Source organism: Oncorhynchus masou, chromosome 8 (assembly GCF_036934945.1).
Source record: "Oncorhynchus masou masou isolate Uvic2021 chromosome 8, UVic_Omas_1.1, whole genome shotgun sequence".
Taxonomy (NCBI): domain Eukaryota; kingdom Metazoa; phylum Chordata; class Actinopteri; order Salmoniformes; family Salmonidae; genus Oncorhynchus; species Oncorhynchus masou.
The window spans coordinates 38,652,164-38,679,773 of NC_088219.1; the positions used below are offsets into that span (position 1 = coordinate 38,652,164).

Sequence of the window (27,610 nt, forward strand, 5' to 3'; positions counted from 1 at the left end):
ATTGAACCTCTGTCTGAATTCCAAAGACATACTGTGTATGAAGTAGAATTTCAAAAACGTGTACAATTGAAACAGTCCTACCCAGCATGCTCAGGCGCCCTATCTTGTCCATGAGGAGGGCGGAGACTATGTTGCCGGGCAACACGGCGAGCGTCCCCAGGAAGTTGACAAAGTAGACCCAGTAGGCGCTGTAGTCGTCGTCGAAAGTCATCTGACAGCCCGTTTTGTTGTGATGAAATGAACTGTTGATTACCCTCGACCCAACCAGCTTAGAATCGTCAATATCTGGAGAGAAAGACATGGACACAAACAGAGAATGAAGAGTACTAATTTGACTCCTTTCTGTGCTTTTTGTCTGGCAGGTGGATCTTGTTGCTGTGGTTGAACCCGCTGTGGTTGAACCCGCGGCAGGTAGCCTGGCGGGTAGGAGCGTTGGGCCAGTAACTGAATGGTTGCTGGATTGAATCCCCGAGCTGACAAGGTAAAAGTCTGACGTTCTGCCCCTGAGCAAGGCAGTTAACCCACTGTTCCCTGGATGCTGTGGATGTTGATTAAGGCAGCCCCCCCGCACCTCACTGATTCAAACGGGTTGAGTCAAATGCGGAAGACACATTTCAGTTGAATGCATCCAGTTGTACAACTGACTAGGTATCCCCTTTTCATAAGGGAAGTCAGTAGGCCGGCCTATAAATCTTTTATTAACTCATGTTTGCCCCCTATCATTCACAAATGGTATCACCCTGCCTCTTTGCCTCAATAACTTCTCTTGAAGAAGGGAAGGGTGAACAGGGGGTGGGAGGGGGGTCAAAAACATGGTCCATCAGCAAAAACATCCCAGGTCTTTTAGGGATAACTACGTAACTCCCCTCGGATCGAAAAAAAACTATTAATACACATTAAAGAGACAAAGGCAGCAAACACTCTGCCCTCTCTTTACCTCTCTCTCTTCATCTCTCACTCCATTACCACACCCTCCCTCCCCCATTCCTCTCTCTCTTTACCTCTCTCTCTTCATCTCTCACTCCATTACCACACCCTCCCTCCCCCATTCCTCTCTCTCTTTACCTCTCTCTCTTCATCTCTCACTCCATTACCACACCCTCCCTCCCCCATTCCTCTCTCTCTTTACCTCTCTCTTCATCCCTCCATTACCACAGCCTCCCTCCCCCATTCCTTCTCTCTTTACCTCTCTCTCTTCATCTCTCACTCCATTACCACACCCTCCCTCCCCCATTCCTCTCTCTTTACCTCTCTCTCTTCTCTCCCTCCATTACCACACCCTCCCTCCCCCATTCCTCTCTCTCTTTACCTCCTCTCTTCATCTCTCACTCCATTACCACACCCTCGCTCCCCCATTCTCTCTCTCTTTACCTCTCTCTCTTCATCACTCCATTCACCCTCCCTCCCCCATTTCTCTCTTTCCCCTCTTCATCTCTCACCATTACCACACCCTCCCCCATTCCCCCTCTTTATTCTCTTCATCTCTCACTCCATTACCACACCCTCCCCCATTCCTCTCTTCATCTCTCTTCATCTCTCACTCCCTTTTTTCTCTCTCCCTCTCCCTCCATTACCACACCCTCCCTCCCCCATTCCTCTCTCTTTACCTCTCTCTCTTCATCTCTCACTCCCTTTTTTCTCTCTCCCCTCTCCCTCCATTACCACACCCTCCCTCCCCCATTCCTCTCTCTCTTTACCTCTCTCTCTTCATCTCTCACTCCCTTTTTCTCTCTCCCCTCTCCCTCCATTACCACACCCTCCCTCCCCCATTCCTCTCTCTTTGGTCTCTGCTCCCAGGAGGAGTGTCACTGTTAGAGGCAGTAAGACTACATTTCCCATGTGGCTTTTGCACCAAGCTGACACGCCCAAATTGTTTCCATGTTCAGCTGTTTCCTAAAGGCTGAGGGGGAACCGTTTCTAAACCTGTGTCAGCTGAACTGCACCGTGACTGTTTACAGTCCCCCAAATTCACTACTCCCTCAGAAACACTTGGTGTCCTGGAGGTGTCGTCTGGTTCAACCATTAGTCAGGTTCTCTTAGAATTAAATTGCACTCTACCTGAACCTTACTTCATAAGAGCTACGCAACAGTCATAACGATGATATAACATACATTACCAGTCAGAAGTTTGGACACACCTACTCATTCAAGGGTTTTTCTTTATTTTTTTTTTACAATTTTCTACTCTGTAGAATAATAGTGAATACATCAAAACTATGGAATAACAGGTGAAACTGTGTTGAGAGAAGAGCGAGCAAAGCTGTCATCAAGGCAAACGGTGGCTACTTTGAAGAATGTCAAATATAAAATATATTTTGATGTGTTGAACTCTTTTTTTGGTTACAGCATGATTCCATATGTGTCATTTCATAGTGTTGATGTCTTCACTATTATTCTACAATGTAGAAAATACTACAAATAGCTGTGTCCAAATGTTTGACTGGTACTGTATGTCATAAACAGTATTATAAGACAGCGTTAACCAATAACTTTAGAGCAGAATGTTTCATTTGGTGACCCTCTGTCTATCAAATGGAATTGAACTTAATGCCGCAGGAGCCTATGTGTGTGTAACGATTATTGCAATGCCATTGTAGGTGGTGCACACGGCTCCGTTTCTTTGTCAAGCACAATGAACAGGAAGCAAAGAGGCAATCTCAGCAGGGGAAATTCAAAGGAAAAGCTATAACTGCCTGAACCCACTCTTCACTCTCCTCCACAACCTGCCTCTGGCACAATACAGAGAAAGAGGTATCTGAGAGAGAGAGAGAGAGAGAGAGAGAGAGAGAGAGAGAGAGAGAGAGAGAGAGAGAGAGAGAGAGAGAGCCTCATCTATAACATGGTTGCTGTGAGGAAGAGACGTGAGTTACATTTCAAGTAAATAACCGAGTGTGTGTGTCGACTCTCACCTGTGTTATAAAAGAAGGCTTCTACGAAGCTGCAATTCTTGAATAATGAGCCTACTGTTGACACGTCATCAAAGTAACAGTTCTGAAACGTGGAGTCTATGAAGGTGACGGACTTCAACTTCATGCTGATGAACCTAGCGAGCCGGATATGAGATATAGGACAGAAGGAGAGGAGGAGAGAAGAAAAGAAGAAAAAAGAAGACGAAAAAAAAAAAACTCCATTACACCTTCAACACTTATTTATGGTCTACACACACAAAGCCGAGGAGCTGAGATTGTAATCAGGCAAATAAACGATTTATGATATCCTCTCCAGCAGCCAGCGGTGTGAGACCACTAACTAGGAGCCAAGCCTGGCCTATACGCTGACTCAGCACTTTCTATCCGCGAGATAAGGAGACGTGTTGAACTGGACCAGGCTGGACTGGACTGATTAAAGACTTTACAAAACAGAGACGCAACGCAGGTCCACTGGCCAGTATTGTTGATGCACAAAAAAAAGTGCACACACACACACACACACGCGCGCGGTGTTGAGATGAACAAAGTTAATCTCTCACGTATTCCAGCTCTAATCGATTGTTTTTCCGTTCTGAGGTAACCATGGTTTCTAATGTAAGCGGTGTAGTACGTCAACACGGTCCTGTGATATTGTGTGTCGGATATATCCCAGCATGCCTGTCTCTTATCCACCCCCACAGCTACTGTATTACGATACTGACTCTCATCTAATCTAATATATGTGTGTTGTGTCATGTTGTGTTCCAAGATAAGATACAGAGGAGAAGCATAATACAAATATACATTGAGGTGTCTCCTCTGGCCTCTGAAAGAGGCAATGATAACCTTGCCATAGAGAGAGAGAGAGAGAGGGGGAGAGGGGGAGAGAGAGAGGGAGAGAGAGAGGGAGAGAGGAAGGGAGAGAGGAAGAGAGGCAAAGAAGGAGTAAGAGGGAGTGAGAGGGAGAGAAAGAGAGAGGGAGGGAGAAAGAGAGAGACAGAGAAGGAATGGTTGGGAGCAGGCGAGGGAGAGAGATGATGTTTTTTGTAATTTCCTGGAGGCGGTGTAGATAAAGGAACGGTGTGATGCTTACGGGGATGACGGATCACACTGCAGACATGGGATGAGAGGCTACTTTAAATATATTATCATTGGAGAAACTGGGGACTCTGAGAGAGCCTGTTGAACACATTAGAAACAGTCTCTTTAAGAGAGTCTGTTGGTTACAATGCCTGGCATTGATGAAGACTCCGTTGATGTGTGTGTGTGTGTGTGTGTGTGTGTGTGTGTGTGTGTGTGTGTGTGTGTGTGTGTGCGTGCGTGCGTGCGTGTGTGTGTGTGTGTGTGTGCGTGCTGACACAGTACCTGTCGTTGACGAACACTCCGTTGGTGTGTATCTGGTTCTCCAGGGTAAAGTTAAAGGTGAAGTCTTCTATAAGTTCGTTGTTGTGAGTCTTCACTCTGGAGGCATACTCATCAGACTGAAGGTGATGGATGACATCAGGGAACCACACTGATAGGCCGTAGTACCTGCACACAGGAAATTACATCATCGTAGCTTGTTTTGTTTCAACGTTGTTCATTTGAAAAGTAGTGCAATGTATTATTGATGCTAAGTGGTTCCTTTAGCTATACTGAACAAAAATATAAATGCAACATGTAAAGTGTTGGTCGCATGTTTCATGAGCTGAAGTAAAAGATCCCAGACATCTTCCATATGCACAAAAAGCTTATTTCTGCCAAGATTTGTGCACAAATTAGTTTACATCCCAGTTAGTGAGCATTTCTCATTTGCCAAGATAATCCATCCACCTGACAGTTGTGGCAAATCAAGAAGCTGATTAAACAGCATGATCATTACATAGGGGCACCTTGTGCTGGGGACAATAAAAGGCCCCTCTAAAATGTGCATTTCTGTCCCACAACACAGATGCCACAGATGTCTCAAGTTTTGAGGGAGCGTGCAATTGGCATGCTGGCTGCAGGAATGTCCAACAGAGCTGTTTTAGAGAATTTAGCAGTTTATCCAACCGGCTTCCAAACGCACACACACGTGTAACCACGCCAGCCCAGGACCACATCTGGCTTCTTCACTTGTCTGAGGAGGGGGGAGGTGCTGAGGAGTACTTCTGTCTGAAAAACTCATTCCGATTGGCTGGGCCTGGCTCCCCAGTGGGTGGGCCTATGCCCTCCCAGACCCACCCATGGCTGTGCCCCTGCCCAGCCATGTGAAATCCATAGATTAGGGCCTAATACGTTTATTTAAATTGACTGATTTACTTCTATGAACTGTGACTCAGTAAAATCTTTGAAATTGCTGCATGTTGCATTTATATTTTTGTTCAGTATAGATGGGCGATCACCTTTCCCTGTTAGCGTGCATTTATCACAGGGATATCAGCGAGACACCGGCTAGACCACAGAGTCAGACACTTCATACACACAGACTCATCTGGGACAGACTGATAGCTGGGATAAGTACTGCTGAGAGAGGAGCAACACTTCCACACCTTCATCTAATGAACAGAGGACAATCTTACCCAAAAGACAATGTGAACCACACGATAGCCAGTTTGATGGTGTTGTCTCTGACCGGGTAGTTGAAACATTTCATGAACGTTAACCAGATCTAAACAGAGTAAATGAGAGAGAGATGAAAATAGGGAGAGGGTGATCAATTCATTCATCATGATGCTTTCATCTGGGAATCGGACTCCTACCCCTCTGAGTTCGGTCCTGATCCTGAAGAGGACTTTGGCCACAGGGTTGGCTGAGTCTGACTGCATCTCCACCAACTCATCCAGATGCTTAGGAAGCTTTATCCTGTTCACCTACAGTACAGGGGTAGACACAGTCGATGTGTAGATAGATAGATAGATAGATAGATAGATAGATAGATAGATAGATAGATAGATAGATAGATAGATAGATAGATAGATAGATAGATAGATAGATAGATAGATAGATAGATAGATAGATAGATAGATAGATAGATAGATAGATAGATAGATAGATAGATAGATAGATAGATAGACAGATAGATAGATAGATAGATAGATAGATAGATAGATAGATAGATAGATAGATAGATAGATAGATAGATAGATAGATAGATAGATAGATAGATAGATAGATAGATAGATAGATAGATAGATAGATAGATGATAGAACTAGAGCAAACTAGAATGCTATTTGGCCCTAAACAGAGAGTACACAGTGGCAGAATACCTGACCACTGTGACTGACCCAAACTTAAGGAAAGCTTTGACTGTGTACAGACTCAGTGAGCTTAGCCTTGCTATTGAGAAATGCCGCCGTAGGCAGACCTGGCTTTCAAGAGAAGACAGGCTATGTGCACACTGCCCACAACATGAGGTGGAAACTGAGCTGCACTTCCTAACCTCCTGCCAAATGTATGACCATATTAGAGATACATATTTCCCTCAGATTACACAGATCCACAAAGAATTTGAAAACAAAACCAATTTTGATAAACTCCCACATCTACTGGGTGAAATACCAGTGTGCCATCACAGCAGCAAGATGTGTGACCTGTTGCCACAAGAAAAGGGCAACCAGTGAAGAACAAACACCATTGTAAATACAACCCATATTTATGTTGATTTATTTTCCCTTTTGTACTTGAACTATTTGCACATCGTTACAACACTCTATATAGACATAATATGACATTTGAAATGTCTTTAGTCTTTTGAAACTTCTGTGAGTGTAATGTTTACAGTACATTTTTATTGTTTATTTCATTTTTGTTTATTATCTACTTCACTTGCTTTGCCAATGTAAACATATGTTTCCCATGCCAATAAAGCTATTGAATTGAGACAGAGAGAGAGAGAGACAGAAGAGTGCGAGCAAGCAAGAGAGAGAGAGGTACTGTATACTCACAGTAAAGACTTTCTCTGGTTCTCCGCGGGCCCTCATGTTGGTGTCGTGGATCTGTTTCAGCACCATCCAGGCCTCGTCATGTTTACCCATCTATACACAGAGAGGAGGGTTACGCACACGCACACATGCACACACACACACACACACACACACACACACACACACACACACACACACACACACACACACACACACACACACACACACACACACACACACACACACACTCCTTACCTCTAGGAAAAACCGTGGGCTCTCAGGTATGAAGGTGAGTGCTACGACAGCACACACACAGGGCAGAGCACACACCACCACAAACACTCTCCAACTGTGGAACTGGTAAGCCGAGCCCATACTGAAACTCCAACCTGCACACACAAACAGAAACCCCCAATCAGATACAAGCAAAATTAGCACAGAAATACAAATCCCATGCCTAATATGATGTATTTTTGTAAAAAGTATGAAGGTCTGAAAATCTAGTGCCTCCAAGCACCATTAAATCATCAACCTGTTTCATTATTGTCTCTTATGAGGAAACACACACTTCTATTTTCCACATGAGATGCAGCATGTTGATGGTAATGAGAATGACTGGAGGCTGAAGAACACCATATGGTGAAGAGAGAAGGAGAGGGAGAGAAGGAGAGAGAAAGACAAAGCATTGGGTTCAATTCTTATTGGAGGCATTCAGTGAGACTAATTGATACAGCTCTCTGAGGACAGCTAGGCAAGGACTCAGGTAACAGCCTCAGTTAGCAACCACTGCACACACTACCTTCTCTCTCTCTCTCTCTCTCTCTCTCTCTCGCTCTCTCTCTCTTTCTCTCTCTCTCTCTCTCTCTCTTCTTCTCTGTATCTATTATTCTCTTACTTATAGGAAGGAATGTAGGCCGACAGTACATAAAGTATATCTTCAGCATCCCCTGAACAGAATGTAAATAAAGACACACAGCAAGCAGACAGTTGGTGATTTTACAGTCAGTGTATGGGTGGTATTCTGGCTTGCCCCTAGGGTGGAGGGAGAAAGCCACAGAGCTGTCATAGAAGAGAATAGAATACATAAAAATATAATCAATGTATTATATTAAAAAAGTAAATCAATCCATGGACTCTATTTCTATGGTTATGTCAGGGAGATTCCAGAAGTGTAAGGGGGAGTTATGGTGAAATCACAGTATTGTAAACCAAATCCACAAACAGCATTGTAAACCAAATCATGTCTGTTGGAGGGTGTGTGTGTGTGTGTGTGTGTGTGTGTGTGTGTGTGTGTGTGTGTGTGTGTGTGTGTGTGTGTGTGTGTGTGTGTGTGTGTGTGTGTGTGTGTGTGTGTGTGTGTGTGGATTCTACCAGTACAAATCTCATTAGGAGAATTATAATGGACTGGAGGGTATGGCTGACTGACTCACACACACATATGCACACGTACAGGCACCCTCGAGCACACACACACAACAAGATTTATTGAGCTACGCAATGCAGAATAATGCAATGTCACACCACACACACATACACACCTGCAGTATCCTTGGTCTCAGCGCATTGCCCACGACCAATGTTAAATCACTGAGCAAATTTCAGGTCTACTGAGCACAAACTTGAACGTCGTAAAAATTCTGTGCAACTTCCAGCGCACGCTTACTGTGAACACTGTGGCTGTACCCGCTTTAAGTTATTACTATTATTATTAGTAGTAATTGCTTTACCTCCTTTTTCTCCCCAATTTCGATCTTGTCTCATCGCTGCAACTCCCCGGCTTCTGGAGGTGAAGTTCGGATCATACGTCCTCCGAAACATGACCCGCCAAACTGCGCTTCTTAACACCCGCACGCTTAACCCGAAAGCCAGTTGCACCAATGTGTCGGAAGAAACACCGTGAAACTGACAACAGCGGTCAGCCTGCAGACACCCGGCCCACCACAAGGAGTCGCTAGAGCGCGATGAGCCAAGTAAAGCACGACCGGCCAAACCCTCCCAAAACCCGGATGACACTGGGCCAATTGTGTGTCGCCCTATGGGACTCCCGATCACGTCCGTTTGTGACACTCCCTGGGATCGAATCCAGGACTGTAGAAACGCCTCTAGCACTGCGATGCAGTGCCTTAGATTGCTGCGCCACTTGGGAGGCCCTTCAGTTAGTTTGAACAGTGGTCAGGTAGGCTACTGTGGCTATTTGATCATAATGTAGACCTGTACCAGAGTGGCCTACCATCAAAAACAATGGAGAAAATGCATTTTATCATGGAAATAGTTGTTCTATCATTTAGCCTACAGTAGCAGCCAATGTGTAGTGTTCAATGTAGGCCTACATTCCATGAGACTTTGAAAAAACTTGACATTAACCTGTTTCTCCACTTGTCCTTAAGACAAGGAGGTGACTGAAATGTTATTGTGTTGTTTGATGCAAGAAACCACTTTACAAAACAAAAAAATGCATCATTATTCCCATAGCATATATGTAACAGAGAATCAGGCAAATGGTGCCACCCTCTGCCTACTGGCTAATTAGCTTTTTCAAGCCTGTCTCAAAACACAATATTGGCCTTTAAAACAAAAGAAAAGCTCTTTACATGACTATCTTTTAATGTCTAGAAGTGCAGACAAATTGTGCTCTTGTAGGAAGCAATCACTACCCCATTGCTGACTTACAAATGATCTATAACTGGTCTAATAACTCACTAACTAGCAAAGGATATGACTCTCGTTTTGATCTCAAAACAAGCGCATCCACTCACAACCGCTCATAGTATAAACACAGTCCAGTTCAAAGTAAATGGCACATATCCATATATGGCAATGGTCTATTTGCATATAGGCCAACTGCAGCTCTGATTGGTTATGGCGCACTGGTCTGTGTGGAGTAAGGGCGTGAGTCGTGCCTGTCAATACAATATAATCCCAATCTGACGTGTTCTGCCTACATCAAAATCTCTTGCATAGTTTGTTTTGTTTCGGTATGTTGCATTGAAAGTGGCTAATATTGCATTGATTCGATCACAATGCCCACAGTAAAGGGAAAAGTTGATAGTATTAACTAATGGAGAAAATGTATTCTGCACAGCAGTCCCAGGGGAGCACACAGGCAGTTTAGAGGGAACATTGCGTCAGGACATAAACACCCATGCAGATACACAAAACACAGAGGCATTCAGCAACTCTCCCGCACACAGACACGCTTACTGTTGACACAAACACATGGGTAGACACAAATCATTTCTAGTAGTTAGATACACATAAGATTAGCATTTATGCACATTATTCTATTGACATTTTATTTGATCTCGAAAATGTTTTACTTATTTATTACTCGCTTTATATGTACTTAAATGTGGTCCATACTGTATGTACACACCACGTACAGGAATTATGTTCCAGACTCTGCTCATTCTGATTTCTTGTCTCTTCTTCTATTATTATTATTATTATGAATATGTAATTATAAATATATATACAGTATCAGTCAAATATATATACAGTATCAGTCAAATATATATACAGTATCAGTCACAATACGGGTTTTTCTTTATTTTTATACAGTATAATAGTGAAGAGATCAAAACTATGAAATAACACATATGGAATCATTTCGTAACCAAAAAAGTATTAAACAAATCAAAATACATTTTAGATTTTAGATTCTTCAAAATAGCCACCATTTGCTTTGATGACAGCTTTGCACTCTCTTGGCATTCTCTCAACCATTCACCTGGAATGCTTTTCCAAGAGTCTTATTTTTACTATTTTTCACTCTGCAGTCCAACTCATCCCAAAATCTAATAGGTCGGATGATTGTGGAGACCAGATCAAACTCTCATTCTTGGTCAAATAACACAGCCTGGATGTTGGGTCATTGTCCTGTTGAAAAACAAAAATAGTCCCATTAAGCGCAAAAATAAAATACATGAATTTAAATACAGTTTTAGATTCTTCGGTGGGAAAATAGCCACCATTTGCTTTGATGACAGCTCACATTTGCACAGATTTTCTCTCTAATGTCCATTCTCGTGGTTCTTGGCCCAAACAATTACAGTGCTTCACCTGGAATGCTTTTTTTCCAAAAGTCTTGAAGGAAGTTGGGACACAACATATGGAACGACATTTATTGTATATTTCAAACTTTTTTAACAATTCAAAAACTGAAAAATTGGGCGTGCAAAATTATTCAGCCCCCTTAAGTTAATACTTTGTAACTCATCCCAAACCATCTCAATAGGGTCCTTGAGGTCGGATGAGGTTGGATGGAGACCAGGTCATCTGGTGCAGCACTCCATCACTGGATATCTTATTTTTGAACCATTCTTGGTCTTTAAATTGTCTTGTTGGAAGACAAATCTCCGTCCCAGTCTCACAGCCTCCAGATGTGTGTTGGGTCATTGTCCTGTTGAAAAACAAACAATAGTGCCACCACCATGTCTGACAGTGGGTATGGTGTCAGATGATGAGCGTGTTGCTGCACGTCAAACATAACGTTTTGTATTGTTGCCATTCAATGTTTGGTTTCTGAATAAATCACAGTTTCTGTGTCTCCCAGGCGGCAAACTTTAAACAATCTTTTTTGGACATCTTTAAGAAATGGCTTTCCTCCTTCCATGCTTCACGACTGATTGTGTCCTATGGAACCACACATGCAGTGATCATCTCTTGGCGTATCTCTGATCAGTCTTCTCCTTGTATGAGCTGAAAGTTTAGAGACATGATTTGCAGTGGTCTGATACTCCTTCCATTTCAATATTATCGCTTGCACAGTGCTCCTTGGGATGTTTAAAGCTTGGGAAATCTTTTTGTATCCAAATCTGGCTTTAAACTTCTTCACACCAGTATCTCGGACCTGCCTGGTGTGTTTTGTTCTTCATGATGCTCTCTGCGCTTTTAACGGACCTCTGAGACTATCAAGTGCAGGCGACGGAGATTGATTACACACAGGTCTAATGTCCATTGTCAACATTGGTTCAGAGCCCAAACAATTACAGTGCCTTTTTTTTTTTTGCACGCCCAATTTTTCAGTTTTTGATTTGTTAAAAAAGTTTGAAATATCCAATAAATGTCGTTCCACTTCATGATTGTGTCCCACTTGTTGTTGATTCTTCACAAAAAAATACAGTTTTATATCTTTATGTTTGAAGCCTGAAATGTGGCAAAAGTTTGCAAAGTTCAAGGGGGCCGAATACTTTCGCAAGGCACTGTAGCTTTTTCTTATTGGTGTCCTTTAGTAGTGGTTTCTTTAAAGCAATTCGACCATGGGGTCCTGATTCACACAGTGTTCTCTGAACAGTTGATGTTGAGATGTGTCTGTTACTTTATTTAGGCTGCAATTTCTGAGGCTGGTAACTCTAATGAACTTATCCTCTGCAGCAGAGGTGACTCCGGGTTTCCTTTCCTGTGGCGGTCCTCATGAGAGCCAGTTTCATCATAGTGATTGATGGTTTTTGCGACCCCACTTGATTCGGATTGACTGACCTTCATGTCTTAAAGTAATGATGGACTGTCATATCTCTTTGCTTATTTGAGCTGTTCTGTTCCATAATCTGGAGTCTTTTACCAAATAGGGCTATTGTCTGTGTTCCACCCCTACCTTGTCACAACCCAACTGATTGGCTGAAACGCATAAAGAAGGAAAGAAATTCCACCAATGAACTCTTAATAAGGCACACCTGTTAATTGAAACGCATTCCATGAAACTGGTTGACAGAATGCCAAGAGTGTGCAAAGCTGTCATCCAGGAAAATTGTTGCTACTTTGAAGAATCTCAAATATAAAATATATTTGGACTTGTTTAATACTTTTTTGGTTACTACATGATTCCATATGTGTTATTCCATAGTTTTGATGTTTTTACTATTATTCTACAATGTAGAAAATAGTACAAATAAAGAAAAACCCTTGAATAAGTAGGTGTGTCCAATCTTTTGACTGGTACTGTATATTTTTTGTATTAGTATTGCACTGTTAGACATTTTGTCAGGATTTGGCCAGGGTTGTTCCGGGTTTTGGTCACTAGATGCCCCCATTGTGCTTTTTGACCTTATGTTTTTTCCCTTGTTCCCCATTATTATTTGCACCTGTGCCTCGTTTCCCCTGATTGTATTTAAACCCTTAGTTTCCCTCAGTTCTGTGCTCTGTGTTTGTATGTTAGCACCCAGCCCTAGTGTTCTGTGTATTCTTGTCGATTCCGGTGGATGCTCTTGTGGAATTCTGTTTTTTGTTTTTGAGTATCTCTTGAGGCTTTTTTGTGCTATTCCTACCACCTTTTGGATTTGCCATTTTTGTCATTGAAGGACTTCTCCTTTTTACTTTATTAAATACACCGTCTTAAGTACTGCTGTGTCTGCCTCATCTTCTGGGTTCTGCTGACTATTCGTGGCTCAGTTGGTTAAGTGACTGTTTCTCACTCCGGAGACCCAGGTTCGTAACCGGGTCCTGACACATTTACTGTACAGCTGGAGCTAGAAACACAGGCATTTCGCTGTATCTGCTTTAAAGGAGTAGTTCACTATTTTACATCTTGATGTTAGAAGGTTCCTCGCCCTGAAAGTAGTCTACAGGCCAGGAGAAACTGTAATCCATTGTTCAGGTCAAGGGCGTAACTTTGCGTTGGATTTTGGGGGGATTGGGTCAATGGGTTTCCGTTGTCAACACCGCTCTAGAGGGACCCGGCGGCACAGTATGCAGTCGGATCTCCCATGCCCCACATGGGAGATTAAAAAAAACATTAAAAAGCTGTGAAATTGTTATTTCTGGTTAATTTTGAAGTGAAAATACATTTTTAAAAATGTGCTGTTAAATTGATTAATAAACTACATTCACAATGGAAACACCAATATTTTTCTATATTATTTTAAACTGTGTTCTTACTTTTAACAGTTCAGAAAGTCACCACCACAACCCTTATTTAACTACATTTACATGTCAAAAACGATTATTCTATTTATGTACCCATCATTATGCTTGGCTAGTACATGGTCGTGAATAACTAATTTCTTATACCCAATTAACTTAAAAGGAGTCGAGGGAATCTGAGTCCACAAACTTCTTACTTGGTTACACAATTTAATTGCAGTGTTAATTCATAAAATAATTCAGTGACAGTCAAACTACACTACATGACCAAACATATGTGGACACCTGCTCGTCAAACATCTCATTCTAAAATCATGGGCATTCATATGGAGTGTCCTCCCTTTGCTGCTCTAACAGCTTCCTCTCTCCACTCCATTCAGCCACAAGAGCATTAGTGAGGTCGGGCACTGATGTTGGGCGATTAGGCCTGGCTCGCAGTCAGTGTTCCAATTCATCCTAAAGGTTTTTGATGGGTTTGAGGCCAGGGCTCTGCGCAGGCCAGTCAAGTTCTTCCACACAGATCTCGCCAAACAATTTCTGTATGGACCTCGCTTTGTGCACGGGGGCAATGTCATGCTGAAACAGAAAAGGGCCTTCCCCAAACTATTGCCACAAGGCACAGATCTATGCTGCAGTAGTTTATGTGTCGGGGGTCTGGGGTCAGTTTGTTATATCTGGAGTACTTCTCCTGTCCAATTCGGTGTCCTGTGTGAATCTAAGTGTGCGTTCTCTAATTCTCTCCTTCTCTCTCTCGGAGGACCTGAGCCCTCGGACCATGCCCCAGGACTACCTGACATGATGACTCCTTGCTGTCCCCAGTCCACCTGGCCGTGCTGCTGCTCCAGTTTCAACTGTTCTACCTTATTATTATTCGACCATGCTGGTCATTTATGAACATTTGAACATCTTGGCCATGTTCTCCACCTGGCCGTGCCGCTGCTCCAGTTTCAACTGTTCTACCTTATTATTATTCGACCATGCTGGTCATTTATGAACATTTGTGGCCATGTTCTGTTATAATCTTTACCCGGCACAGCCAGAAGAGGACTGGCCACCCCACATGCTGCCTGGTTCCATTTGAACATCTTGGCCATGGTTTCTTCCTAGGTTTTTGGCCTAGGTTTTTTCTAAGGAGTTTTTCCTAACCACCGTGCTTCTACACCTGCATTGCTTGCTGTTTGGGGTTTTAGGCTGGGTTTCTGTACAGCACTTTGAGATATCAGCTGATGTACGAAGGGCTATAAAAATAAATTTGATTTGATTTGAAAGCGCATACCACCCACCACTTCTGTCCACTAATGTCCAGTCCAGTTAACAAAGTCGACGGAATTAGGGCAAGAGTTGCTTTCCAAAGAGGGATCCGGGATTGTAACATAACATGAAAACACGGCAGAATACAAACAGTGTAGTTATTCCCTCCGTAAGGCAATCAAATGAAACCAAATGAAATCAGAATGTCGGCAACAACATTTGGTATAGCACGTGGGCTAGAGTCAGCAAAGATGAGGAGTTGAACTAATAGTTCCAGTCCTGTGTGCAACTTAAATTGCTGTGCAACATGCTTTACCAGACTGCCTTATAACTCAAATTCCAAATTCTCACCTGATGACCTGTTATTCCTTTCCCTGTGCCTCAACAAGGGCAGGGATCTCCCTCTACTAACTGTCCCTGACCCCCCTGTACTGTCAGTAAAGAGGAGGAATTGAACTGATAGGGCTTTATAACTCAAAATTCTCACTTGATAACCTGTTGATCCTCGCCCTGCTTCAACATGGACAGTGCTCTCTCTCTCTATCTCTCTCACTCACTTTGAACCCAGCCATAATCATATGATCAACTATGATCTACTGCTGCTTATCTGAAACTGCAATTGAAAAGGCAAAGGGGAAGCTCCAGATACTGTGCTGGCTTTGGTCAAAGATTTTGTATTACCAACCCAAGATAGACCACAGCCTGTCATTTCCAACGGGAGCAAATGAATCACAGTGGGCAGAACAAGCAAAGTGGTGGGCAGAGCCAAACACGAGCTAGCGAGATCATATTGCCACATTCTAGCATGTAATCACATTTTTTTGTCTTTGGAACACCTACTCTGTGATGTACATACGTGCAATAACCCAATTCGCCCTTGCACTCTTTCTTAAAAAATGCAATTTTTGTATTGAGATCAAATGTTTCATAGATGAGAAAATTTGCAGAATGTCAGGCAAAATCCATCTCGCTCCACCTTCTCCCACTGCTGGCCACTGGGATTCCTCTCATCACCAAATTTGGCAATGAGTGGAAATACTGGCCGGATGCTTCAGATTTATACATCCAGTGAAACATCTGGCTCATTCTTCTATCTGTGCTTTGGAGCTAGCTTAGCTAGCTAATGTTAGCCTAGCAAAAATAGCCAACTTAGCATTGGGTCACTCGGTATAAATCAGTTTTTTACACAATCTTATCTCATCAGCAGTAGTTTGCTAGTTAAACAACAACATAGGAATACATTTATGAAATGTTCATGAACGTTTACTCGTTTGAAACTCTCAAAACATTTATACATTGGAGCGCTCATGAATATAGCTGCGCTACCTCTCCTCAGCAAACACCACAAAGAGAGAGAGAGAGAGTAGTGCACACTGTTGAACTGTTACTGCAGACCAGAGCAATACATAGTCAGGCTGCCTCCTCATAAAATTAGAAACTGAGTCACTGTCGTGCAAAGCCACATAACGCCATTAGCTGCCTGCCACTTTACAGTGGGGATGTTTTTCCAATCAAACTCATCATATTATATTATTGGGGGAGTTAAATTGACCTGTTTCTAATATTGGGGAGCGGGGAGTTTCAGTTTTTCTTTAAACAGCCATGACAAACTTCAGCTAACTTTAGCCACCGCTAGCTAAAAATCTATGGAAGTGATGGGTACATGTAAAAAATATATATATATATTTTTTTAAACGGCTAAATCACCTTTAGGTATCATCAAACCAAATATGGAGTTGACTTCAGGTGGTTTGGAAATTATATATTATATATAACATGCCCATCGTCACTTTAGAGAAAAGTGAACCATGGATTACAGGTTCTCCTTGCTCATAAACTACCTCCAGCGTCAGGAACCATCTAACATCATGTTGTAAAATAGTGAACTACTCCTTTAACATCTGCTAATCTGTGTACATGACAAATAACCCCTGATTAGATTTGCAATTTGAGTGTACAGTATACAGTAACCACAGACATGCACAGCTCCTCACAGACACACTTCACATACAAAACATTACGGCTGTGAGGTTACGCCCCTCAACTTAATTCAGCAAACACACACACACACACACACTGAGGTTTTCCAGGAAGAGGAGTCCTGCAGCCTCTGACCAGCAGCAGTCAATGAAGAGTCCACTGCGGCAGAACCTATGACACACACACACACACACACACACACACACACACACACACACACACACACACACACACACACACACACACACACACACACACACACACACAGCTGCTTCACACAGAGAGACAAAGATGTTAACGGTGTGTGGTGCGTGTGTGTGTGTGTGTGTGTGAAGACATGTCGTGTGTTTTATGTCGAGTGCTTTCTTATCTTCTGCACTCAACAGTCTTTTATAGTAAATCAATGACTTCACTGATAATTCTACACCTGCCTACACCCACACTACATTGCATACACCACCATGCATTCACCACACCTCCTCAATCACCTCCTTCGTCTCTATCCTTCATTTGCTCTCCCTTTCTCTCTCTTCACCAGTCTTTCTTTTTCCTGTTCACGTTCTCCCTCGTCCCTTCTCTCTCTCTCTCTCTCTCTCTCTCTCTCTCTCTCTCTCTCTCTCTCTCTCTCTCTCTCCCCCTGTCTCTCCCACTCTGCTTTTCTTCATCGATCACCCTCTGTCCCTCCCTCCCTCGCTCTGTTTTTCCTTCACCCTTTAAATATCCCTGACACCGCCCACATAAATCATCTTCACTTATCCACTTCTCCTTCCCTCTTGCTTTTTCTTTCCTTCCTTTTCCTCTTTTCATTCCTCTCCGTCTCTCCTTCTCTTTTCTAACTGTTGGCCCTCTCTCCTCTATTCTGTCCTTTCTTTCTCTAATCCCCTCTCGTTCTCTCTTTCTTCCCTCTTCTCTCGCTTTGGTTGCTGTTAAATATACTTGTTAAGGATGCGGGTCGCAGCCCGTTCAGGCCTAAGTTGCTAATGTCAATCACAAGACAAATGTAATTTGCCGTAGAACGGTTAGTATTGGAGAACTAAGTGAGTCACTCAGATAATCCTGCACCTGATAGGAGGACAGGGCTGTCAGTCACTCACCGTAGTGTGGTATGATGAGCCAGGCCATGGCCGAGGCGTAGATCCCTCCTATCATCCAGAACATGCAGAGCCAGCTCAGGTGCTCTCCTCTCTTCTCCCTCGCCAGGAACTCAGCAAAGTAGGGGAACACGATCGGCACAGCCCCACCAATCCTGCACGGGGACATGGGAAATATAGTCAGCACTATATGGACAAATTAACTGCAAAACATAGGGTCCATTTTTGGAGTGCCCCTTTTGTCCTTTTTGTCTGGTCATTGGTGTTGTATGTGTGTTTGTGTGAGCAGTTCAGGAAACATGGCTGCTCTCATCTAACGCAATAGGACTGAGCCTGGAGAGAGAAACAGAAAGACAGAACAAGAGAAATAAAGAGTTAGAGAGAGCAATAGAGAGAGAGCAAAAGACAGACAGACAGACAGACAGACAGACAGACGAGTGCGAGCAAGCAAGATTGAGAGAGATCGAGATCTGGTGGATGACAAAATCAATAGGCCATCAGAGGAACCAGCAGTTAGCAGCCACACAGCCTTTCATCTGGTCCCATTGGCAACACAGTACGACAGATATCAAACCTTTAATAGATGACTATTTATCCGCAGAGGTGTAAAACTACTGTAAAGTACTACTTAAGTCATTTTTGGGGGTATCTGTACTTGACTTTACTATTCATATTTTTAACAACTTTTACTTTTACTTCACTACATTCCTAAATAATGTCCATTTTACTCCATACATTTTCCCTGATACCCAAAAATACTTGTTACATTTTGAATGGTTAGCAGGACAGAAAAATGGTCCAATTCACACACTTATCAAGAGAACATCCCTGGTCATCCCTACTGCCTCTGATCTGGAGGACTCACTAAACACATGCTTTGTTTGTAAATGATGTCTGAGTGTCGGAGAGTATAAAAAATAAAATAAACAAAATAGTAGAGTCTGGTTTGCTTAATATAATACATTTTAAATGATTTATACTTTTACTTTGACATTTGATACTTAGGTATATTGTGGTGGTGAAATTACAAGATTATGTTATAATGCTGTTATTGCGTCGAATTGTTTTATGCAACAGAGGTGCAGGGGTTCTTAGAACTCTATTGTGTCTGTGTGAACTGAGAGGAGCTTCTGAGATTTAACTCTGGCAACTGATTTATATTGCCTTAGGTGATAAACCTAAGGAGCCACATTCAAATACTGTGAGGAAGATGACTCCAGTCTGACTTAACATGCAATTCAAATCAAATCAAATCAAATTGTATTGGTCACATACACATGGTTAGCAGATGTTAATGCGAGTGTAGCGAAATGCTTGCGCTTCTTCCGACCATGGAGCAATATCTAACAAGGAATCGAACAATTTCACAACAACTACCTTATTCACACAAGTGTAAAGGAATGAATATGTACATAACAATATATGGATGAGTGATGGCTGAATGGCATAGGCAAGATGCAGTAGATGGTATAGAGTACAGTATATACATATGAGATGAGTAATGTAGGGTATGTAAACATTATATAAAGTGGCATTGTTTAAAGTGGCTAGTGATACATGTATTACATCCCATTTGTAATTATTAAAGTGGCTAGAGATTGAGTCAGTATGTTGGCAGCCGCCACTCAATGTTAGTGATGGCTGTCTAATGGCCTTGAGATACAGCCCGACAGGATGCTCTCGATTGTGCATCTGTAAAAGTCTGTGAGTGTTTTTGGTGACAAGCTGAATTTCTTCAGCCTCCTGAGGTTGAAGAGGCGCTGTTGCGGCTTCTTCACCACGCCGTCTGTGTGGGTGGACCATTTCAGTTGGTCCTTGATGTGTACGCCGAGGAACTTAAAACTTTCCACCTTCTCCACTACTGTCCCGTCGATGTGGATAGGGGGCTGCTCCCTCTGCTGTTTCCTGAAGTTTCCTACCCTCACCACCTGGGGACAGCCCGTCAGGAAGTCCAGGGACCAGTTGTACAGGGCGGGTTTGAGACCCAGGGTCTCGAGCTTAATGACGAGTTTGGAGGGTACTATGTTGTTAAATGCTGTGCTGTAGTCGATGAACAGCATTCTTACATAGGTATTCCTCTTGTCCAGATGGTTTAGGGCAGTGTGCAGTGTGATTGCGTCGTCTGTGGACCTATTGGGGCGGTAAGCAAATTGGAGTCGGTCTAGGGTGTCAGGTAGGGTGGAGGTGATATGGTCCTTGACTAGTCTCTCAAAGCACTTCATGATGATGGAAGTGAGTGCTACGGGGCGATAGTCATTTAGGTCAGTTACCTTAGCTTTCTTGGGAACAGGACCAATGGCGGCCCTCTTAAAGCATGTTGAATTGGTGTTTGTATAATGGAAGGTACCAGGGAGAGATGGCTCGGGTTGAGAGGAACCTCATTTTGGGGGGCCAAATCCTGGTTTCCTTACATTTAGAACAGTCTTCACAGCAGATACTGTCTACTGTGAATTATTAATTTCTTTCACAGAAGGCCTTTCCTAACCTTTTGACCCATTCCACACATCAGTTGTTTGTCATGAACATCCAGGAGGATGGACTTTGCTATAAAATGATGTGGCTTAGTCCTGGTGGTTGGGCTCTCCACGAATCACCTACGGGTGGGTCTCCATTACTGCAGTAATTAAAGAATTGTTTTGAAGAATTCTAAAAGTCTCTCCTTTCATTAAAATAATTACCACGACAATATTTTTGCAATTACATTTACTTTTGATACTTAAGTATATTTAAAACCAAATACTTTTACTCAAGTCGTATTTTACTGGGTGACTCACTTTTACGTGAGTCATTTTCTATTGTAAGGTATATATCAATATTTGCTGAAGTATCATTGGGTACTTTTCCACCACTGTTTATCTGTCTATTTCTGCTGCTTTTGTTGTTAGGGTCTCTACTGATGGGTTTGTTCGGGAAGGGAACAAATGGAGACTTGTCTTGTGAACCTGAAAGTTACTGTCGCGCCCTGACCATAGAGAGCTGTTTATTCTCTGTTGGTTAGTGACTAGGGTGAGTCATCTGGGTGATTAATGATTTATGTTGGCCTGGCATGGTTCCCAATCAGAGACAGCTGTTTATCGTTGTCTCTGATTGTTGGATCATATTTAGGTAGCCATTTTCCCCATTGTATTTTGTGGGATCTTGTCTACAGTCGGTTGCCTGTGTGCACACCAGTAGCGGCACGTTTCGGTTGTACTCGTTTTGTTTGGCGAGTTTCGTTTAATTAAAAATATGTGGAACTCTATGCACGCTGCGCCTTGGTCCAATCATTTCGACGATCGTGGCAGTTACTTTCTTCTCTGTCTTATTGAGAATAGAGTGGAAGTGAGTATAAGCTACCTGTAAGTGTAGCAATTCTAGGCAAATGGTAGTAGATACCATTCCTCTGACAAGTAGTGGAAACCACTAGCTGGTGGCTATTGATGAGATGAGGAGAGTCTTTAAATCAACATGGAAATAAAATACAGTTATTGTATTAGAACATGTTGACGATAAGTAGGTCTGGTAGAGTGGAGCTGCAGTAAGGTGAAGTCTATGATACACACGCACGAACACACACAGGCTTACACACACACATGCACTCACACACACACACACACACACACACAGCTGAGTGTAAATCTATTGTGTTTCTCTGTCCAAGTGAAAACCTGCTTTAGAAACAGTCCTATGATTTATGAATCCCCTGAGGTTGAAACAGTGCTGTCTCGGATTCAATTACAGTTACTTTCAATGTAAACCCACCGGAGAGCCAGGACAGGCTATGAATAATCATGTGCAACAATCATCAGCTAATCGTGCAGAGAGTGTATTAGCTAAGAGCAAAGGGCATATATTCTGTCAAAGTCTCTATATATCTGGTTATTCATCTTTTTGCAGACTTCCTTTCCATTTTGCAAAAGTTTGTACTTTGTATCAATGTCTCCATTTTCTTGTTTACAGTTTTCTTCAATCGCTAACAAGCACCGGTCAATACTGAAGCCATTTCTTCAGTCTGCATTACCAACATGCATGGTGGCCAAACAGCTAATCTCACCTCCAAAACTCATTAAAACCACCAAAACACTTCATACAAGTCTCAAAATAAGCTTATTCAACCATAACACTGACAACCATTCTCACTCAGAAAGCATGCAACACACTGACCTAAAAAACACTTCTCTTTGAAGTTTGAATGATTTTCATTATAGAATAAGAATATCACCTTATCACTTTTGACTGTAATAAAGTATATGTAACAAGAATGAATCAGGAATGCAGCAATTTGTGTCAATAGCCTTCATTTGTTCTATATCTTTGCATGCAGTAATTTAATTGTGAAAAATAAAAAGTTGAAACAAAAGACAAATTCCTGAAATGCTACTGTGAAGGTTCTAGTTCTCATCAACTTGTATAATATAATCACTCATACTGCACAGTACTGTGAGGGTTCTAGTTCTCATCAACATGTATAATATAATCACTCATACTGTACAGTACTGTGAAGGTTCTAGTTTTCATCAACATGTATAATCACTCATACTGTAGAGTACTGTGAGGGTTCTAGTTTTCATCAACATGTATAATCACTCATACTGTACAGTACTGTGAGGGTTCTAGTTTTCATCAACATGTATAATCACTCATACTGTACAGTACTGTGAGGGTTCTAGTTCTCATCAACATGTATAGTATAATCACTCATACTGTACAGTACTGTGAGGGTTCTAGTTCTCATCAACATGTATAGTATAATCACTCATACTGTAGAGTACTGTGAGGGTTCTAGTTCTCATCAACATAGTATAATCACTCATACTGTACAGTACTGTGAGGGTTCTAGTTCTCATCAACATGTCTAGTATAATCACTCATACTGTACAGTACTGTGAGGGGTTCTAGTTCTCATCAACATGTCATAGTATAATCACTCATACTGTACAGTACTGTGAGGGTTCTAGTTCTCATCAACATGTCTAGTATAATCACTCATACTGTACAGTACTGTGAGGGTTCTAGTTCTCATCAACATAGTATAATCACTCATACTGTAGTACTGTGAGGGTTCTAGTTCTCATCAACATGTATAATCACTCATACTGTAGTACTGTGAAGGTTCTATCATCAACATGTATAATATAATCACTCATACTGTAGAGTACTGTGAGGGTTCTAGTTCTCATCAACATGTATAGTATAATCACTCATACTGTAGAGTACTGTGAGGGTTCTAGTTCTCATCAACATGTATAGTATAATCACTCATACTGTAGAGTACTGTGAGGGTTCTAGTTCTCATCAACATGTCTAGTATAATCACTCATACTGTAGAGTACTGTGAGGGTTCTAGTTCTCATCAACATGTCTAGTATAATCACTCATACTGTACATTACTGTGAGGGTTCTAGTTCTCATCAACATGTATAGTATAATCCCTCATACTGTACAGTACTGTGAGGGTTCTAGTTCTCATCAACATGTATAATCACTCATACTGTACAGTACTGTGAGGGTTCTAGTTCTCATCAACATGTATAATATAATCACTCATACTGTAGAGTACTGTGAGGGTTCTAGTTCTCATCAACATGTATAGTATAATCACTCATACTGTACAGTACTGTGAGGGTTCTAGTTCTCATCAACATGTATAATATAATCACTCATACTGTACTGAGTACTGTGAGGGTTCTAGTTCTCATCAACATGTATAGTATAATACTCATACTGTAGAGTACTGTGAGGGTTCTAGTTTTCATCAACATCTACAGTATAATCACTCATACTGTAGAGTACTGTGAGGGTTCTAGTTCTCATCAACATGTATAATCACTCATACTGTAGAGTACTGTGAGGGTTCTAGTTCTCATCAACATGTATAATCACTCATACTGTAGAGTACTGTGAGGGTTCTAGTTCTCATCAACATGTATAATCACTCATACTGTACAGTACTGTGAGGGTTCTAGTTCTCATCAACATGTATAGTATAATCACTCATACTGTACAGTACTGTGAGGGTTCTAGTTCTCATCAACATGTATAATATAATCACTCATACTGTAGAGTACTGTGAGGGTTCTAGTTCTCATCAACATGTATAATATAATCACTCATACTGTAGAGTACTGTGAGGGTTCTAGTTCTCATCAACATGTATAGTATAATCACTCATACTGTACAGTACTGTGAGGGTTCTAGTTCTCATCACTAACATGTATAATATAATCACTCATACTGTACAGTACTGTGAGGGTTCTAGTTCTCATCAACATGTATAATATAATCACTCATACTGTACAGTACTGTGAGGGTTCTAGTTCTCATCAACTTGTATAATATAATCACTCATACTGTACAGTACTGTGAGGGTTCTAGTTCTCATCAACATGTATAATATAATCACTCATACTGTACAGTACTGTGAGGGTTCTAGTTCTCATCAACATGTATAATATAATCACTCATACTGTACAGTACTGTGAGGGTTCTAGTTCTCATCAACATGTATAGTATAATCACTCATACTGTACAGTACTGTGAGGGTTCTAGTTCTCATCAACATGTATAATATAATCACTCATACTGTACAGTACTGTGAGGGTTCTAGTTCTCATCAACATGTATAATCACTCATACTGTATAATCACTCATTCTGTACAGTACTGTGAGGGTTCTGACTACTGTGAGGGTTCTAGTTCTCATCAACATGTATAATATAATCACTCATACTGTACAGTACTGTGAGGGTTCTAGTTCTCATCAACATGTATAGTATAATCACTCATACTGTAGACTACTGTGAGGGTTCTAGTTCTCATCAACATGTATAATATAATCACTCATACTGTACAGTACTGTGAGGGTTCTAGTTCATCATCACTCATATGTATAATATAATCACCATTACTGTACAGTACTGTGAGGGTTCTAGTTCTCATCAACATGTATAGTATAATCACTCATACTGTACAGTACTGTGAGGGTTCTAGTTCTCATCAACATGTATAATATAATCACTCATACTGTACAGTACTGTGAGGGTTCTAGTTCTCATCAACATGTATAATATAATCACTCATACTGTAGAGTACTGTGAGGGTTCTAGTTCTCATCAACATGTATAATATAATCACTCATACTGTACAGTACTGTGAGGGTTCTAGTTCTCATCAACATGTATAAATATAATCACTCATACTGTACAGTACTGTGAGGGTTCTAGTTCTCATCAACATGTCTAGTATAATCACTCATACTGTACAGTACTGTGAGGGTTCTAGTCCTCATCAACATGTATAATATAATCACTCATACTGTACAGTACTGTGAGGGTTCTAGTTCTCATCAATATGTATACTGTATAATCACATGTATAATCACTCATACTGTAGAGTACTGTGAGGGTTCTAGTTCTCATCAACATGTATAATATAATCACTCATACTGTACAGTACTGTGAGGGTTCTAGTTCTCATCAACATGTATAATATAATCACTCATACTGTACAGTACTGTGAGGGTTCTAGTTCTCATCAACATGTATAGTATAATCACTCATACTGTACAGTACTGTGAGGGTTCTAGTTCTCATCAACATGTATAGTATAATCACTCATACTGTACAGTACTGTGAGGGTTCTAGTTCTCATCAACATGTATAGTATAATCACTCATACTGTACAGTACTGTGAGGGTTCTAGTTCTCATCAACATGTATAATCACTCATACTGTACAGTACTGTGAGGGTTCTAGTTCTCATCAACATGTATAATATAACACTCATACTGTAACATGAATAGTACTGTGTAGGGTTCTAGTTCTCATCAACATGTCTAGTATAATCACTCATACTGTACAGTACTGTGAGGGTTCTAGTTCTCATCAACATGTATAATCACTCATACTGTACAGTACTGTGAGGGTTCTAGTTCTCATCAACATGTATAATATAATCACTCATACTGTACAGTACTGTGAGGGTTCTAGTTCTCATCAACATGTATAGTATAATCACTCATACTGTACAGTACTGTGAGGGTTCTAGTTCTCATCAACATGTATAATATAATCACTCATACTGTACAGTACTGTGAGGGTTCTAGTTCTCATCAACATGTATAATATAATCACTCATACTGTACAGTACTGTGAGGGTTCTAGTTCTCATCAACATGTATAGTATAATCACTCATACTGTACAGTACTGTGAGGGTTCTAGTTCTCATCAACATGTATAATATAATCACTCATACTGTACAGTACTGTGAGGGTTCTAGTTCTCATCAACATGTATAATATAATCACTCATACTGTAGAGTACTGTGAGGGTTCTAGTTCTCATCAACTTGTATAATATAATCACTCATACTGTACAGTACTGTGAGGGTTCTAGTTCTCATCAACATGTATAATATAATCACTCATACTGTACAGTACTGTGAGGGTTCTAGTTCTCATCAACATGTATAATATAATCACTCATACTGTACAGTACTGTGAGGGTTCTAGTTCTCATCAACATGTATAGTATAATCACTCATACTGTACAGTACTGTGAGGGTTCTAGTTCTCATCAACATGTATAATATAATCACTCATACTGTACAGTACTGTGAGGGTTCTAGTTCTCATCAACATGTATAGTATAATCACTCATTCTGTTGACTACTGTGAGGGTTCTAGTTCTCATCAACATGTATAATATAATCACTCATACTGTAGAGTACTGTGAGGGTTCTAGTTCTCATCAACATGTATAGTTCTCATCAACATGTATATAATCACTCATACTGTACAGTACTGTGAGGGTTCTAGTTCTCATCAACATGTATAGTATAATCACTCATACTGTACAGTACTGTGAGGGTTCTAGTTCTCATCAACATGTATAAAATAATCACTCATACTGTACAGTACTGTGAGGGTTCTAGTTCTCATCAACATGTATAGTATAATCACTCATACTGTATAAACTGTACTGTGAGGGTTCTAGTTCTCATCAACATGTATAATCACTCATACTGTACAGTACTGTGAAGGTTCTAGTTCTCATCAACATGTATAGTATAATCACTCATACTGTACAGTACTGTGAAGGTTCTAGTTCTCATCAACATGTATAGTATAATCACTCATACTGTACAGTCCTGTGAGGGTTCTAGTTCTCATCAACATGTATAATCACTCATACTGTAGAGTACTGTGAGGGTTCTAGTTTTCATCAACATGTATAATCACTCATACTGTACAGTACTGTGAAGGTTCTAGTTCTCATCAACATGTATTATAGTATAATCACTCATACTGTACAGTACTGTGAGGGTTCTAGTTCTCATCAACATGTATAATATAATCACTCATACTGTAGAGTACTGTGAGGGTTCTAGTTCTCATCAACATGTATAGTATAATCACTCATACTGTACAGTACTGTGAGGGTTCTAGTTCTCATCAACATGTATAGTATAATCACTCATACTGTACAGTACTGTGAGGGTTCTAGTTCTCATCAACATGTATAATATAATCACTCATACTGTACGGTACTGTGAGGGTTCTAGTTCTCATCAACATGTATAGTATAATCACTCATACTGTACAGTACTGTGAGGGTTCTAGTTCTCATCAACATGTATAATATAATCACTCATACTGTA

At 41.2% G+C, this 27,610-nt stretch overlaps 1 protein-coding gene across 1 annotated transcript in view; it reads right to left on the reverse strand.

Annotated features, from left to right (window-relative positions):
- Window positions 1–27,610, reverse strand: part of LOC135544642 (synaptic vesicle glycoprotein 2C-like) — a 64,751-nt gene that overhangs the window by 2,042 nt on the left and 35,099 nt on the right. Inside the window, exons 4-11 of the mRNA XM_064972402.1 lie at window positions 17,978–18,129; window positions 7,050–7,183; window positions 6,816–6,905; window positions 5,630–5,740; window positions 5,450–5,538; window positions 4,275–4,439; window positions 2,910–3,043; window positions 82–285 (exon numbers count right to left, since the gene is read on the reverse strand). Of these exons, the coding sequence (XP_064828474.1) occupies window positions 82–285; window positions 2,910–3,043; window positions 4,275–4,439; window positions 5,450–5,538; window positions 5,630–5,740; window positions 6,816–6,905; window positions 7,050–7,183; window positions 17,978–18,129 (1,079 nt within the window). The remainder of the gene's footprint in view (window positions 1–81; window positions 286–2,909; window positions 3,044–4,274; window positions 4,440–5,449; window positions 5,539–5,629; window positions 5,741–6,815; window positions 6,906–7,049; window positions 7,184–17,977; window positions 18,130–27,610) is intronic.